At 56.8% G+C, this 17,107-nt stretch overlaps 2 protein-coding genes across 7 annotated transcripts in view; one reads left to right on the forward strand and one right to left on the reverse strand.

Annotated features, from left to right (window-relative positions):
* The first annotated feature begins 208 nt into the window (after positions 1-208).
* Positions 209-4,909, forward strand: LOC114001892 (cytochrome b561). Of its 2 annotated transcripts, XM_027747440.2 has the most exons (7): positions 286-300; positions 1,278-1,462; positions 2,658-2,861; positions 3,066-3,164; positions 3,238-3,341; positions 3,414-3,571; positions 4,136-4,909. In XM_027747440.2, the coding sequence occupies exons 3-7, from the start codon at positions 2,663-2,665 to the stop codon at positions 4,332-4,334; spliced, it is 759 nt and encodes a 252-aa protein (XP_027603241.1). In that variant the 5' UTR covers positions 286-300; positions 1,278-1,462; positions 2,658-2,662; the 3' UTR covers positions 4,335-4,909. The 2 variants fall into 2 exon arrangements, with proteins under 2 accessions (XP_027603251.1, XP_027603241.1); XM_027747450.2 differs by lacking the exon at positions 1,278-1,462 and having other exon boundaries at positions 209-300.
* A 3,943-nt stretch (positions 4,910-8,852) lies between these two features.
* Positions 8,853-17,107, reverse strand: part of TANC2 (tetratricopeptide repeat, ankyrin repeat and coiled-coil containing 2) — a 235,032-nt gene continuing 226,777 nt past the window's right edge. For all 5 annotated transcript variants that reach the window (XM_027745287.2, XM_039380377.1, XM_039380379.1 and 2 more), the window contains 2 exons: positions 15,511-15,611; positions 8,853-13,605 (listed from right to left, as the gene is read on the reverse strand). In XM_027745287.2, coding sequence (XP_027601088.1) covers positions 11,655-13,605; positions 15,511-15,611 — 2,052 coding nt within the window. In that variant the 3' untranslated portion in view covers positions 8,853-11,654. The remainder of the gene's footprint in view (positions 13,606-15,510; positions 15,612-17,107) is intronic.

Consider the following 17,107-nt stretch of genomic DNA (forward strand, 5'->3'; position numbering starts at 1 on the left):
AGGGGCTCGGGTGGGTGCCTGGCACAGATGAAGGGGGGTCACACACACTGCCAGTGACTCAGTTCCTTGGGGACTGTGCCCAGAATACACAGATCCCTCTTTCACGGTGATCTCCCCTCTCAGTTTTGCAGCCCCCCCTCCCCGCCTGCCTGTGACACCCTCCCTCTGCAGCCATGCTGGGGGTGCAGCCCCCCCTCGCTTTGCCATCACTCCGTTGCCTTGCCAACGCCGTGGCCCTGTCCCTGCTCAGACACTCTCACTGCTGGGCCTGGCGCAGGCGGCACCACCCGGCACCCACAGGTAGGGTCGGGGGCCCGGGGGGGGCTGCGTGGGTGTCTGTCTCCAACCCCCCCCAATACATCACTCAGGCCCCCCCCAGCTATGAACTGGAGCGAGCCCCCTCCCCTGCCTGAGCCCACAGCCCCCCTCGAGAGCAGAGACCCCCCGAGACCCCCACAGGCTGCCGGGCTGTGGGATGTGCTCACGGGCTGTGGGATGTGCTCACGGGCTGTGGGATGTGCTCACGGCATCCCCCTCCCCGGGCCATCGCGGGGGGGGGGCGGTTTAAGCAGAGGAACGCCCTCCCTCCCCCAGAGAAAATCGGGAGCACTTGGGAGAGGGGGCCTGGGCTTGTGTTTGGGGATGCAGGGAGGGGAGAGCCGTGGCTGGGAGGGGACAGGCAGGTCCCCATCCTGGGATGGCTGGAGAAAGGGTCTGGTCACTTCCAGCTTTCCCAGCACTCAGTTGCGGCTCACAGGCAACTGGGAAGATCCCATTCCCAACAAACACTCCGTGTCCCACTGCCAGTCACCGTGGTTGGGGGGGTCCTTCCCTGCCCCTCCATCCTCAGTGCTGCTGGGGACTGGGTTGACCCCCCGTGTGAGTGCCAGCAGGGCCAGATGTTTGCATCTGGTGGGGGGAGGATGTGTAGGCAGGACCAGGGTACTCGGGCAACCATTTGGGACCCCCACAGGTACCAGCAGCCCCATGGCGTGGTGAGGGCTTGGGGGTGGCTGTTGTGCTGCGAGAGGAGCCTGTGCCTGTGCCAGATGCCCCCTCCCTCCCCAGCCTGGTCCCCCTGCCCATCCCACAGAGCACCCCATGGCCCCGGGCAGTGAGGCTGGACATGGGCAGGCAGCCTTTGCAGTGCAACTTAATGGGATAAACCAATTCCCTTAACCCACTTATCTGGCTGATCCAATAAAGGTGGCTGGGAATAAAGTGTGTGCGTGGTCTTAATGCATCCTACATCCCCCCCACCTCCACTCTCCCCCCAGTCCTGACAGCACCGTGGGTCTGTCTGCCGGGTGCTCCTCCCCAGAGGTAGCAGGGCTGGGGCACGGGGGGACCCTGGGGCTGGGACCTGCTGGCTCTGGGTGACGAGGACGAGGAGAGGTGGCTTGGCAGTGGTGGAGGTGGCTCTGATCCATCGGGGGATAACCCAGCACAAAGCGTGACACAGGTGCAGGGGGGTTTTGGGGGCCGTGGGGTGGGGGTCTGGTGTGGCTGTGGGTGGGTAGCACGTGTCTGTCCCTCTCCCCCCCCCAGTACAGGGGTTCACTCAGCCCCATGTCCCCAAGGGCCATTGCTTTTGTCACAGAGGGGGTCCCCAGCAGTGTTGCTCATCCCTTGGCTGCTTTCTTGTGTCAGGGTTTGGGGGTCGTTGTGGGGCTCTGGGGGCGGGTGAGCTGGGGAGGGGGTGAGGGTGGGACATGGGATGGGCATGGAGTGGGAGGGATGGAGATGGAGGGATGGGGAAGGATGGAGGGAAGGAGATGGAGGAACAAGGACGGAGGGTCAGGCATGGAGGGACAAGGGTGGAGGGCTGGGGCTGGGGGCAATGGTGTGGTTAGAGGGCTGGGGCAGGAGAAATGGGGCAGGCAGGGCATAGGCAGGAGCAGGCAGGTGCAGGAGGGTTGGGAAGAAAGAGAGGAGCAGAGTGGAGGGGATAGGAGGGTTGGGAAGGACAGGAGCAGAAACAGGTGCAGGAGGGTTGGGAAGAAGGACAGGAGCAGGGTGACAAGGGCAGGAGGGTTGGACAGGGGAGCAGGAGTAGGCAGGAGGGCAGGAGGGTTGGGAAGAAGGACAGGAGCAGGAACAGGGGCAGGAGGGTTGGGAAGAAGGACAGGAGCAGGAACAGGGGCAGGAGGGTTGGGAGGAAGGACAGGAGCAGGAACAGGGGCAGGAGGGTTGGGAGGAAGGACAGGAGCAGGAACAGGTGCAGGAGGGTTGGGAGGAAGGACAGGAGCAGGAACAGGGGCAGGAGGGTTGGACAGGGGAGCAGGAGCAGGCAGGAGGGCAGGAGGGTTGGGAAGAAGGACAGGAGCAGGAACAGGGGCAGGAGGGTTGGGAGGAAGGACAGGAGAAGGGTGACGGGCAGGAGGGTTGGACAGGGGAGCAGGCAGGAGGGCAGGAGGGTTGGGAAGAAGGACAGGAGCAGGAACAGGGGCAGGAGCACAGGGACGGGTGTGCCGTGGCCGCCGGGAGCCACTTCCAGGTGCGGGTGACGCAGCCACACCAGGAAGCTCCGGCTCCGCGGCAGGTGAGGGCGGGGCGGAGGTGCCGGACCCTGCCCACAGCAGGACCCTGCCCCAGGTCCGGCCGGGACCCCGCGGGGCCACCGCGGCTCCGCTGCCCGCTGCTCTGTGTCCCCGCAGGCTCCATGGACGGGCCGCCGCCCGCCAGCCCCGCCGGGCTCTCGGCGTTCGTGGCCGTGTCGCAGCTGCTCGGCCTGACCCTCCTGGCCACCACGGGCGCCTGGCTGGGCCGGTACCGGGGCGGCGTGGCCTGGCACAGCCCCCTGCAGTTCAACGCCCACCCCCTGTGCATGGTGCTGGGCATGGTGTTCCTGCAAGGTGACGGTGAGCGCGCCCCGTCCCGGCTGCAGCCTCCGAAACGCCCCGGAGCCTCGGCCGGGCAGGGAGAGAAGGGGACGAAGCGGTGATAAATGACACAGGGAGGATGCTCCAGGACCCCCTCCCCACCCGCGTGTGGCACCCCGGGGCGATGCGGGGTGCGGGGAGGTGGGGGACCCCCGGGGATGCTCATGTGTGCTCTCTCCGCAGCTCTCCTGGTGTACCGGGTGTTCAGGCACGAAGCCAAACGCTCCACCAAGGCCCTGCACGCGCTGCTGCACGGCCTGGCCCTGCTCATCGCCCTCGTGGGTGAGCACCGGGCTGGGGGGGCTGGATGGGGGCAGGATGTGACCCTGGTGTGCTGACGGGCTCCTCTCCGCAGGCATCATCGCCGTCTTCAAGTCCCACCGGGCCAAGGGCACCCCCGACATGTACAGCCTGCACTCCTGGTGTGGGATGGCCGCCTTCGTGCTCTACCTCCTGCAGGTGAGGGCTGGGGAGCCCCCCCGGGGGATAAAGGGATTCTTCAGCACCTGTGACACCCCCGTGTCCCCACAGTGGCTCTTGGGCTGTGGTTTCTTCCTGTTCCCCGGCGCCTCCTTCTCGCTGCGAGGCCGGTACAAGCCCCAGCACATCTTCTTTGGCATCGCCCTCTTCATCCTCTCCATCGCCTCCTGCTTGCTGGGCATCACTGAGATGCTCCTCTTCAAAATCAGGTGGGTGACCAAGCTGGGTGGAGAGGGTGACCCCCCAGACCGCCCTGACCCCCAGCAATTGGCTGCTCCAGCCCCCTGGGTCAGAGTCTGGCCCCTGCTCAGGCTGCAGCTCTTAAATCTCCCTTTGAGGCCTTTAGTTCTGCTGCTGCTGAGTCACTTCCCAGATGATGTTTAACAAGGGCTGGATCCTGTGACAGCTTTCTTTGGGGACGGGAATACATTACCAGTGTCACCTCCCTGCAGCTGGGTGTTTGCAGAACCTTCTGGGGACACTCACGTCCCTGAGGCCTCTGCCCTTGCAGCTGGAGGACACAGTGATGTCCCCAGTGGGTCTCCCTCCAGCCCCAGGACTGTGGGGACAGGGCCAAGGGGCACCCCAGGAGTCATGTCCCTCTGGCTGGGGCAGCACATCTGGCAGGGAAGCTGCTGAGCTGCCAACAGTCCCACCAGAGGGCTGTGCTGTCACCGAGAGTGTGAAGGATGAGGATGAGGAGGGGCTCCCAGCCAAGGGAGGGACAGACCCCCCAAGCCCCAAGGCTTGAGTATCCCACTCCATCCCTGCAGTGATTCCTACAGCCACTTTGTGCCCGAGGGCGTCCTGGCCAACACCCTGGGGGTGATGTTGGTGGCCTTCGGGCTGGTGGTGGGCTACGTGGTGACACGGGAGGAGTGGAAGCGCCCGCCGCTGGCCGAGGAGTTGGCCCTCTCCATGGACTTCAAGACCCTGACGGAGGGAGAGAGCCCGGGTGGTGGCAGCCAGTGACACCCCCAGCTCCCTGATCCCTGGCACGGGCTCCTCGTGGTGTCAGGGTGACGAGGACAGCTGGGGAAGGCCACGCTCTTGGTGCAATGCTGCCCACTGGACTCAGCCTTGCTTGGCCTTAATCCTCCTCAGCTCTGCCCTGCGCAGCCCCCGGTGCCCCCCAAGCCTGGCCCAGCCCCGTGGGGATGGCAGTGCCACAGGCAAGGGCAGGGGCAGGGGTTGGAAGTGGTGCTGAGGTGTGAAGGAGGGGGGTCTCCAGGCTCTGCCCTGCTCTGGGGACAGGGGGAAGGAGTGCAGATTTCCCCGCAGTGAGCGGCCCAATCCCACAGCCCGTTCCCAGTGCCCATGGGCAGAGGGGATGTTTGGGATTTCCCACTCCCTGGGGATTTCCCATGCCCTCCAGCACAGCCACAGCCACACATGGGGGCTGCTCCTCACAAACAGCTCCCAGGGGGGTTGGAGTGACCCGGTGTCTGTGCAGGTTCAGCAGCTTCGTGTCCGAAATGTTCTCCCCTCGCGTGAGATGTGTTGTCTGCTCAATGGATGCTCCCAATGTAATAAATGTTTGCAGCTAACCCCTCCTCCTCCTGTCTGTACCCCCCCAGATCATCGTTTCAGGGGACCCCTGAGCTCCCACACGCTGAGGGTGGCTGGGAGAGGAGCCGCCCAAGGGGCTGGGGAAGGTGGGTGGGTGGGAGTTTGGAGTGGGATTGTCCTGTCTGACACTGCAGAGCTCAATGGTGGCTGTGTGAGCGATCCCGTGGGGACACCTCCAGGATCTGGCCACGCACTGATGTGCCCGTGGAAGAGGGGGAGACCCACTGCAACACGGAGGTGCATCCCTGAGATGGGAGCTCATCTCTGCAGAAAGCAGCTCCCTTCTGGGTTACAGCACGGGCAGCTGTGGAGGTGAAGCTCCAACATCCCAGTGCTCCAAAGCAAACACAGACCCCAGCAAAGCCCAAGCTGGGGGATTTTGCTCACCACAGCCCCCATATGCCATATCCTTCCAGCGTGGTGTGTCCAGCCCAGCCCAGCAGTGGAGGCTGGATGGTCACAGCTGTGAGGGGTGTTTGGCTGCAAAACTGAGCCCTGGGCTCAGCAGGGATGAAGTGAGGGGACCCTCAGGGTCTCGGGAGCTGCAGTGCTCCAGTGTCCTCAGCACCAGGCTGTGCTTTCCCAACTTAACCCAGAAACCTTGTGAGGGTGGGGAGGCCCTGGCACAAGTTGCCCAGAGAAGCTGTGGCTGCCCCTGGATCCCTGGAAGTGTCCAAGGCCAGGTTGGGCGGGGCTTGGAGCAACCTGGGCTAGTGGAAGGTGTCCCTGCCCATGGCAGGGGAATGGAGCTGGATGGGCTTTAAGGTCCCTCCCAACACAAACCACTGTGATTCTATGATGATGAAAACTCTCTGATGGAGTTCCCTCATCTATTTTATCACAATTATTATCCCCTATATTATTATATGCCCTTTGCTGACAACGCTGCTTCTGTCCCCTCCTGCTCCTGGCCATGCCAGGTCCCCATCCCCATCCCCACGCAGTGACTGCCAGACCCAACCCTTGCACCATCATTTCCACACCAAGAAGCACTCCTTCACTCAGCCCAGTGTGGGAAAAACAGCAGCCCAGACACCATTTCCAAGTGTTAACCATTTATAAATAAGTACATTTTTTCATACATACAGTTTTCATTGTACAGATTACAATCTGTATACATTGGGGGGGGGGGAAATGCATTCTTTTGAACTTTTCACATCTATCTCACAGCTCACATGTACAGACAAGAAAACTCTGCTCAAGCAAATACAGCAAAGGAAAAAATATGTTTTCTTCTTTCCTTAGAGATGAGAGGCAAAGGCCTCTGCTGTCGGCAGGGGCTGCTCTTCCCACTGCACAATATCACAACCGTGTGGTGTTCAATATATCAGTAGAGAGAACAGAACATGCATTGGATAATATACTGTACAGAGAGAAAGTCCTTTACATCAGAATTATAGAAAAGCTAAAGGAAAATTTAAGTGTCTTAAAGATCTTCCCAGCAAGTGTCTCGGAGGATGGCAACCAGGGAATTGTACAAAGCACAAGGCAGGTGCACTGGACGTGTTTGTACCCAACTCAGATCCTCTCGGATGTGAAGACAGAAGGGGGACTGAACGCTGAATGCAACACTATGGCAAAGAAAAGGCTGGACAGGGTGAGCCCGGCAGTGCTGGCAGAGTCCACACGAGTCTCTGGGTTGGCGGTGGCACGACAGAAGGGGCTGCACGTAGCACACAGTGCTGCTCTCAGTGCCTGGCTGGGCAGTGCACAGCGAGGCAGACCCGTGGTGACCCAGTTCCCTGGGCACAAGGCTCTCCCACCCACCCATCCCGACCCCGACCCGCTGGAGGAGACGCCTCCCCGCCCCACCGCTGTCCCCGGACAGCGTCACCCGAAGGGACAAAGTCTTTTGGCAGAGCAGCCCCTCTGTTGTCACAACCACAGGATGCGATCCCTTCGGATGGGACCTGGCTGCTGACTCCCCAGTACCGTGACAGCTGGAAAATGAGCAGGAGGAAGGACACGGCGGGTGGGCTGGGGGTCTGCTGGCTTCCCCGGTGACGCTGTGCTCCTCTCGGGCCGCTCTGTCCCAGCTGTGGTGAGATCCAGCTGTACATCAGGAGTTGGACACGAACGCATCTTTGCTAAAGAATTGAGCCCTTAGTGGTTTATATATTAGAAAAAAGAGTTTGACTGAATGAAAATCCAGCAATTATTCACACGAAGCTGAAAAAAAAACACGCAGATTCGCTTTCAAACCATTGTGCTTTGTGTCCAACACGCACCCCGCCGGACTGCGCGGGGCGAAGGCATCGATCCACAGAGGTCCCAGCGGGTACAGCAGCTCTTCCCCTAAGCCCTTGGGTAGACACTGACATCCCGGTAGAAGAGTTATCTTGAATTCCCAAGACTAAAACAAAGTACAACCACCAAGGAGCTCCCGACAGCTCACCACGGGCCCCCCCGGGCGAGGAAGGCGGAGGACGAGCAGGCACGACGGCTTGCTTGGTTCTCTAGATAAGGCGGAGCTGGCACTTCGGTTTTAGCTAAACTTCTCCTGGGTAACCCTGAATATACAGCAACCTTTGTGAAGGGGACTGAATCGCTCCCAGTTTAGTACCCACCCTGCTTCCAGAGCCGATCCCAGCGCGGCTCCGGTGTCTGGCAGACGCACACTCCCGTGTTCACGCCAGCCACGCGGCTCCCTCACAGCCAAGTTAAAGAAAAATAACCAAAAAGTTCAGTGCTCGAACAGCCCCAGCTGGGCACCGGTGCCACGGCAGACGGACAGACAGATGGACAGACACACGCCTCGGGTTGTCAGAGCCGGCACAGCCCCCCCCCGTAGCGACACAGAGAAGGCAGCTCAGGCTGTGCCTTCTTTGGAGACGGATCCCAAAGGATCTGTCTGTAAAACCCTCCCTTTCCTAAGCACTTCAGTGCCCACTCAAGACTGTGTTCAAAGCCCTCCACTGCCACTCCCAGCCTGGCTGGGGGGACCCTGCAGAGCCCCCCATCAGGTGGGTGTCCCCTCCCCTGGGACCACAGCATCCTCCTGACCTGGGAGACAAAGCAAGAGCTGATGAATCCCCACTGAGGGATGGGACAGACACCCACCACCTGATGCTGGGAGAGATGATTCCAGCTCTGCAGAGGCACACTTGGCTCTTGGAGCAGCCACAGGTGAGGATGAGAGACACCTGGTAGGAAGGTTGGCTGAAGAAAGGGGTCGATCTCAGCATCACCTTTGGCACCTTCCCCGTGCACCCCAAGAACTGAACCCGGAGTTTCAGTGTCATCAAGAACCTCCTTTACTCGGTGCATCCAAGAATCCTGCACTCACTTGAAGATGGGGCTCGCCAGCCGTGCCACTGAAGCCAGGAGGGGATGGAGGCACCAGCTGGCAGCATTGTCCTGCATCTTAATTACCCAAAGAGTAATTAAATATGTAGCATGGACAAACAGGACAGCACCATGTCTGAAACTCTGGATGTGATCCCACAGTGCAGCCCGGGCCCGTCAGACCTGGATCTAAGAGTAGAGGATGAAAGGCCCTCAGGTGAGATCCGACCTCGTGCTCCCCCGAGTGCAACAGGACCATGGCAGCACCACACAGAACGACCTGCTTCTCCTCCTGCCAAGCCCAAATCATGACTTTGAAGACACAGGGGAGTGTGTAAGAACAGCTTTTCCAGGGAGAGATGTGCTCCTTTACCCACCCGGCGACCACAGCAGCCATCCTGCCTCGACTGTCCCTAAGGGAATTGCTGGGGAAGTGCCTTAAAACCGCTGCAAATAATTTTGTATTCAAAAATTACTCAATCTGTTGATGCTTATATACAGGAGTCGGTTCTTGTGCTATAAATGTTATGATTCATTGCTTCGTTTCTTTTCTTTTTTTCTCCTTTCTTTTTTTGAAAAATACACTAAGAGACAAGAGCTGTTTTGCTATTTTTCTAATGAAGACACTACTCACGCTTAAATATCCAGTATTTATCATAGTAACAAATTCAAACAGTAAAGTGCACCCATTTACAGAGAGAACAGATGGAAAACCATTAGTGCAAGAATTCTGTGAAAAATGTAACACGTGGAATTGTGAAAAAACCTGCACGCCGCAGTGTTTTAAGCCTTCTTCAGCTTGGTGTCCGTGTTGAAAAGTGTGAGCTGTTTTCATCTTCCCTTGAAACATCTTCATAAGCCCGAAAGTTACACACAGAAGTGCTGTGAGGGGACGTTCTGAAGGACAGGACTGGGAGCACAAGGCAGTGAGCAGCGAAAGCAAAGCACGGGCAGTTCTCCCATCGCTGCTCTCGGACCGTCCCGTTGGCATCTCAGCGGGGAGAACCGGAGCGCGGCCACAGTGCGCCTCGCTCGGCCGGGAAAAACAGGGATGGGGCTGAATTTGGTTACTTTTTCCTTTCAAAGAAGCAACTAAAGGTAGGAAGCCACCTGGGCAGAAAGCTGGAGGACAAGAGGTGCTGAGCAAAGCGACTGGTGCAGCTCCAGACGCGGGATACGTGTGCCGGCCGTGGGCGCGCGGGATGCGGAGGAGAAATCGGCCGTTCCTTACAAAGCAGAACGTGCTGCTTCAAAAAAGAGAGGGAGAAAGAAAACCATCGCACCCCCTTTGCAAGGAGAGAAACAGGGCACGGAGCTGGGTGCCCCCACCGAGGGGGTCCCAGTGTGGCCCCCGCTTTACCCTGTGGTAAAGCAAAGAGTCAGCGCTGGGTCGCACCTCAAGGAAGAAAACACCAACCTCAATCCAAATACCGACTCGGACAAAGACCAAACAGCCCCAAATGGCCAAAACTCATCGAGGAAACACTCCCCTGAATGCTCTCCATGTGTCTATGAGACACAAGCCTCCATCACCCCCCAAGGTTTGCATGTCCCAGCTCGCTCTGAGCAAATTAGGCAACAAAACAGCAACAAGATATGCTGAGCCCCACACAGGGAAGAAAACAAAAAGCCCCATCGAAGCCAGGGTTTGCTTAAGGAGTTTCGGACCCAGTCCTGAGCTGGTGGGAATGGCTGCAGCTGCAGTGAAGTGGCGCTGGGATGTGCTCACTGACACCAGCCAAGGTTGGAGCCCGTGATTTGGTTCAAGAAGTCTTGCAATCGATTCACATTTAGCCCTTTGGAGACCCCGGAAGGTATCGCTCCCCCTGCTCAGCACTGAGATCGCTCCCAAGAGTTGATATGAGTGAGGTTCGGCATCGGGCAACAGGCACTAAGTTTGCTTTAAAACAAGCTACAGGGTTATCGCTCTCCCCCTCCCTGGCATCCCACCCTTCGCCCTCAGGAACGGAGGAATTCCCACCAGGAATAAGGGAATCGGTAAAGGAAGTTCTTACCCCCCCCCCAACCCAAAAGAAATTTTCGGCGAATAACTGAAAACTTATTGAAAATCCTATAAAAAGGATCTTGGAACTGGCCCCTGCTTTTCACGTCGTCTTGATGTGACTTGCATTTGGTTAAAACCCCAGAAACAAGAGAAAAAACCCCCAAATGAAAAATGTCCTGAAATAGGTAACATAAATAAATTATAAATAGGTGTCTTTTAACTACAGCTCCTCAAAAAGCAAAACATGGTCTCTGCCATGTACAGCTCTGGAACACAGCATTGCTTTCCAGGATTTTGGGAAGGGATCTTAGAGAGGTGCAGCCCTTGCTACAGCCCTGGCTCTCTGGTGGGAGAGAGCTGGAGGGAAGGGGTGCTGCAGGGCTGGGATTGCAGAAGGACCCTTTCTCTTTTGAGACCCACCGTGCCAATGTTCTGCATCCTCATCATCAAAAAGAAAATAAATTAAAAATTAAAAATTGTGATTTTTCTCCTTGAATACCACTTTTAAAGTCAGATTTTTGTTTTTCCTCTCAAGTGATAAATCTCCCCCCACAAATGAAGGCCCCAGCACTGACCCTCCCTGGTGCAAATGCTGTGTGTGAGGAAGTTGGTGCAATCCCGGTTCACACACAACAGGTTCCTGGCCAATTCCCTTGGCTGATTAAAACACGTAAAGAAAGGGCCAACCTTAAGCCCTCAACGCTTGTAAAACGTCCCAGAGCAATGAAATCAGTGTAGGGGCACCTGGCAGGTACTTGGAAAGCAGCAAAGTGATCCCCACCCCACCACCGACGACGCGGTTCAAGAAGGAAGGAATCCAACTGGGATTAAAATGCTGGAAACCAGAGGAATCAGGATGGGTGTTGTGCATAGCTACTGGTGTTACATCACATCACCCTCAGGCCTCGCTCGCTGAGGGTAATTTGCTCTTTGGGGCAAAGAGCCAAACGACCTGGCTGGCACGGGGACCCGCAGATCAAGCCTTGGGAAGGCTCCTGTGATCCCTAGGAATTCCCATCAGAATTGAGTAAGAGCTCATCGAGACAAAAGAAACCAATTTAAATCGAAGGCAATTGTCTCTTGAAAAAGAGCTGGTTACCTCCCGCTGCGTAGGGATATCTCTGGGCCACCCCGCACCACGGACTAAGATATCCTGGTTGGAATTTTGCTGGAATTGGGCAAACGATACTGGCTCGGCTGATGTTGGCTTCACGGTCAGCTGGGGAACGAAAGGGCTGGAGCACGTGCATGGCTGTCTGACCACCACACAAAGTACCGGAGAAACTTGGTCATGTAGCTACCAGAGAGAAATAAAAATAATAATAATAATAATAATAATAATAATAATAATAATTAATAATAATAATATGCATGGAAATCAAGCTTGGAAGTGTGTGCTGAAAACATGAGGGTCTTACTCCAACAAGCGTCTTTTACACATTAGACTCCACAAATGGTCTCTTTGGTTTGATTGGGGACGTCTGCCCTTGCCTGGAGTCCCTGGAGAGCTGCCTGTACAGGTTATCCTGGTAGGCCTGCGCCACGGGCAGCGTCCTTGCCACCTTGACGTCGGGGTACGAGGAGGCTTGGGTGACTCTCTCCAGGAGGTCTCCCCGGGACCCATTGGCCAGCATCCCATGGGGGCTGTAATAGTCTTCCTCTAGCAAATGGCCATTCTGTGCATTGTTGGTTTTGTTATAAAAGGCAATGTTGCTGATTGAAGAGGGCGGGCTAAAGGATTCCGGCTGGGGCAGATTGCCAGGAGACGTGGGACTAATGACAGTGTCCACTGACGACACGGCCCAGGTCCGGTTCTGCTGATGGAGGTGGGGGTACTGCTGAGTCCGAGCGGTTTTATCTATGATTCCCATGAAGGGCGTGGTCCGGGAGCGGGCCGGCTCGCTGGGATAACCCCCCTGCGTGGGGGACACCGGAGAGAGCTCGTCGCACGATCTGTCGTAGGCCGGCTTGAGGGGAATCTCCATTTGCTGAATCGAGGCAGAAGGGCGGAAGTTGGGAGTCAGGTTGGAGGTGGAGGAGATGCTATTGCTGGAAGGGGAGAAGCGCAGGCCCACGCTTTGAGAGTGCAGCAGCGGCCTGGGAGTCGGCGGGTGAGGCTTGATTTCGCTGGGATTAACTGAGATGGGCCTTCTTATGAGATGAGACACATCCGGAGAGCCCAGCTGGTTGGCGGGGAGGGGAGAACGCTCCAGGTCGAGCTTGGAGTGACACACGGGATAGTAGGAAGCGGACTGGCTCCGCCCGATCTGAGGTGTCTGGCTGTACCTCATCCCCCCTCTGTACGCCGAGGACGGTCTCTGGGGAAGGTCTTCCTTGGCCAGCCCTCCGTGCTGACAGATGGCCCCGGCACTGAGGCTCGCCTGCACGTGCTGCACGGGCCTGCTGTCGCCCACGATGCCCCCGATGGAGCCCTGGTAGACCAGCCTGCTCTGGCTGACCCCCATGTCCCCCGACGACGACTGGTACTTGCTGGCCATCGAGTGGGCAACCTGGCTGTACGCCCCGGTCGGGATGACAGTGCTGGAGTGGACGGCGGAGCTGGGCTGGTTGCTCCTCACGATCTGTGCCTTGGCTGGCTGCAGCCTCAGCCCCTGCTGGGGCACGGCCACGGGGAGCTGGGGCATCTGGAAGGATCTCTGTGTCATCTTGGAGAGCGGAGACTTGGGTCTGCCGGGGAGCTGGGTGACCCCGCTGGGCTCCTGCTGGTAACGCACCGGGGAGCCCGACTGTGACCTGTAGACGCTCATGCTCTCTGCAGGGGGGCTGGCGCGGTACTGGGGGCCTCTGCGAAGAGGAGACGGCGGCGGGCTCTGATATTCCTTCCCTTGGCTTCCGACGGGAGGGGGGCTGAAGCGGTACGTGGAGCCCTGGTGAGCCGGGGACGTGTGTGGAGGACTGGGCCTGTAATGTGAGTTTTGGTGCGTCGGAGACAGAGCAGGAGATGTGGACTGGTAGCCCTGCCTGGTTGGAGACCCCACGGAGCTGTTGGACCTGAAATCAAAGACCTGATGAGAGCCAAGAGGTGAGCCGGAGATATAGGCCGAGTCCCTGTGAGCTGGGGACGGGGGTGGGCTCTGGATGATGGGCAGCCCTTGGTTTGGCCTGGACTCTGTCTGCAGGCCAATGGAAACATTTTCTACGTCCTGCTCGAGGTACTCCTCCTCGAAGATATCCTGCACAGAGTACAGCTCTTCGTGCTGGACTTCGGGTTCCGGCTCTGCCGGGAGCGGCGGCGGCTGCTGCTGCTGCTGCTGCACCTGCCTGCACTCCTCCTCCACCCGCAGCAGCAGCCGCTGGATCTCACGGTTGTTGGGACACAGCTTGATGGCCTCGTTCAGGTCCTCCAGGGCTGCTGAAAACTGCCTGCTCGACAAAGGGACAGAAATGAGAACTGAAGTTACTCTGGATTGGAATGGAGCCATTTCCAGAGGCTCCAGAGGAGGGTAAGTGGCTCGTCTGTGTTACTGAGGGAGATGTTTGTCATTGCTACTGCTCGCTGTGCCTCTCACACTCTGCCTTATGGGTCTCCCTTGGATTTAGTTTATCCAAACTGAAGGAAAATTCTGGAGAAGAGGGGAACGCAGTCCTGAGATGGCACAACCCAGCCTAGCAAACATGCCTGTACTCCGTGGTGTGCATTAGGACTAATTAATTACTGCCCTCAGCACCTCACTGAGCTTCACCTCAGCGTGAGCAAAGGGGACACCAACACATAGCTCGCCACGAGCTCGGCTCAGCACTGCTGTAAACAAGCTCTGACAGAGCTGCAACCACTTATGCCAGTGAAAATCCAACTTCTGCCTGATGCCAAGACCACACAGCATCAGGGCTGGCTCCAGAGCTCAGGGGCTCCCACGGGTCAGCGCTCTGGGCATGGCTTGTCTCTCCAATTTTGCAATGGATTTGTCCAACTCCCTCGGAACGAAGGAATCGAGCAACGTGCTGGAGGCTGTGAGTTGCCTGGGGAAGCCTTTGTGGGGGAAAGGCCAGCCTGGGAGGTGCAACAGGGAGGTGGGGGCTTGGGAAGGGGGTTATTTACAGGGGCACTGTTTGCTTTGGAGCAGACCTATGTGTTTGAACATGACTGTCATCTGGGAAAACCCACCCAGATGGGGGAAAACTCCCCCACCAGTAATAAACCCCCCAGAACCTCCCAACACCAGCCTAATCTTTTGCACAAGCCATTGAAGACCAAGAGGAGGAAGGAAAAGCCTCCTCCTCTCCAGGCTGTGTGACCCCAGAGGTGCTGCTGGGCACAGACTGGGACAGGGAGAAGCAAAGCCAAAGGGGTGACATTTTCTGCTGGAGAGACCAGGGGACAAAAGGACGCTGGTATGTGGGGGGCTGATATCATCTGGAGAGGAACATGGGTCTTAAGGTCCCTTGCAAATGTTTTGGGAAAGGCATGAGGTGCATGTGGCTCAGCTCGCAGGGCTCCTCTGTGGAACAGAAGGTCACATCAGGACTTGGTGCACTGCACCAGCTGGGCCAGGAGTCCCGTTCCACACTTGCCTCCAGCATGGAAGTTCAAATGGTGGTGTCTGCTGAGCTGGGGTGTTTGCACAGGTGGGCTCACACATTCCCTGCACTGCCACGTGAGGCCTTTCAGCTGCTGTTTAAACTGAGATGCAACGACAGCGTGCCCAGCCCTCGAGAACAGGACTCCCAAGCAGCCCCCCTGCTCATTTAGGAACGGCAAATTAACCTAATCTCACGTGTTTTAGCCTTCAGAGAGCTGGACAAGGGGGATCCCAGGGCTGCAGCTCTCCAGGAGCTGGCTGCAGTGCTCTGAGCACAGCTCTGTCTGGACACTCCCTGGCCGGCGCCTGCCTGGAGCCACTGCACAGCTGGTCAGCCCTGGTAGGAAAGGCTGCAGGACACAGAGGGGACCACCACGAGGAATGAGTCTGCCCTCTTGCACAACACAGGCCATGAGTCATATCTTGCTTCAAGTCCAAGTTGTGGTTGAGCTAAAGTGTACTCTGAAAAAGAACACCCCACTCTGCTGTCCAGGTTTCCAGTGTCGTAAGATGTCCAGACAAAGTTCCACTAAGACAAACCTCTCAAAACACTTCCATTCAGAATTCACCAATTGAGGGAGGGGGGTTACTCTGGAGTTTTGAGAAATTTGTGATCTCATTAATGAACACTCCTTGGCCATTTCTTCCCAAGGGGGCAATGCACGGCTTTGCAGAGTGGGTGCCCATGCTGGGGTGGCCAGGCTTGCAGAGACCAGCCCCTCACACCTTCCTCTCTGTCCCTCCTCACCTGCTGCTGCGTTTGGCCCTTGCTCTTGCATAGTAAGCTTCGTAAGACTTCGGTTTCAGCTCCAGAGCTTTAGTGGCAAACTCCTCCGCCATCCCAAAATCCTGCCATTACAATGGGTGTGCAGGTCAGTGACTGAACAGATACAGAAATAAAAATATATACAGCTTGGGAAGAAAACAAACTTAATATGGATTTTTTTTTTTTTTTTTTTTTTTTTTGCACATAGCATGGGAAACTTGATGGTACTGGAATGTTTCACGTGGGTTCAACATCATTTACAGCCAGAGAGTTATGATGGCATGTCCAAAAAAACCTCTGGTAACACCCTTGCTGTCATCACCCCCAGAGGCCAGAGTGCCACTGGTTCTGTTCTCATTGTGTCCTCAACAAGTGCATGCAGATCCCTCTCCAACAACCTACAGTCTTGAGGAAACATCTGGTCTCGCAGAGGCTGGAATGTTATCTCATGAAGGATTTTTTCCCATAGTTGAAAGCCACAGGAAACCTTTCCCATGCCCTCCCCCTCCCTCTCTGCACCACACTGACACTCTTCAAGGGCCTGACGAAAACTGCCTGTGAAGGACAGGACTGTGATATCTCAGTGACCTGTCTGGCAAAGGTCCCCTATCAGTGCCACCTGTCCCACTGTTCCTCACTTCTCCCCTACACCTCACCTGGGAGGATATTTTGGGAGCAGGCAGCGTGGGATGGGATTGCTCCAGGTGCTTTCCAGTGGCAGTGCCACGAGACCAGACTGTCAGGTCTGGTTCAGCCCTTGCTGCTGTCCTCCCTTGCCTTGTCCCAAATGCTCCATGTCCCACTAAGCTCAGCTTAGTTGAAGCTCAGCACTTGGGAAGGAGAACTTTTCCCTGTGGAGAGGATTCCATTTCACAGCTAAGCTTTGGATTGCTGACCTGAGCAGCTCTGGGAGAAAGGAACAGTGCTGCTCCTGATTTGTTCAAAAACGTGGGAAGCCAACTCTTGCTATGGGGATGCCCTGCCTGGGGAAGCTCATACTCTATTTGCACCTTCAGTAGCAGTTACTGAGGAGATACTGCCCAACAGACTCAACTGGGAATGTAGTCAAGGCAGGTATTTTTATGGTCTCTTCTACAGGTGCAAAAACTGCAGGAGCAATTAAAAGCCTCTGAACTTTTCTTGCCCAAAACCTCACATTCTCCAGTTAAGGATAAATCAAAAATCTTGTCCTTAAAGCACAGGACAAGAGCTGGAGTTGCTTAGCTGTGAGTTGGCTGATTTAAAGTCAAGTTTCACACTTCTTCTCCAAACTATGTTTGTTCCCCAGCACTAAGATTTTACTCCCATTGCTTTCCATCCTTCTCCCTCACATCTCAAAGAAATGAAGGTGTCACTTCCCCTCCAGTGTAACCTTTGCTGGCTCATGGCCTTGGCAGAGATGTTACTTTTTGAGTTTAAGGGGACTTTAATTTGTAAAGGTGAAGGCCCCTGCACGCCAAGCCAGGGGAGGTGGCACTTGTCTGCTGGCAGAACGGGAATCTGCACGAGCTGGTCTGGATGCTGCCAGATGGGAAAGGGGAGAGTGACAGGGATCTGGCAGTTCTGGGAGGAGAGGGAG

The sequence above is a fragment of the Pipra filicauda genome, unplaced genomic scaffold (genome assembly GCF_003945595.2).
Source record: "Pipra filicauda isolate LSUMZ 115617 unplaced genomic scaffold, ASM394559v2 scaffold193_size2426894_pilon, whole genome shotgun sequence".
In the NCBI taxonomy this organism is placed as follows: Eukaryota; Metazoa; Chordata; class Aves; order Passeriformes; family Pipridae; genus Pipra; species Pipra filicauda.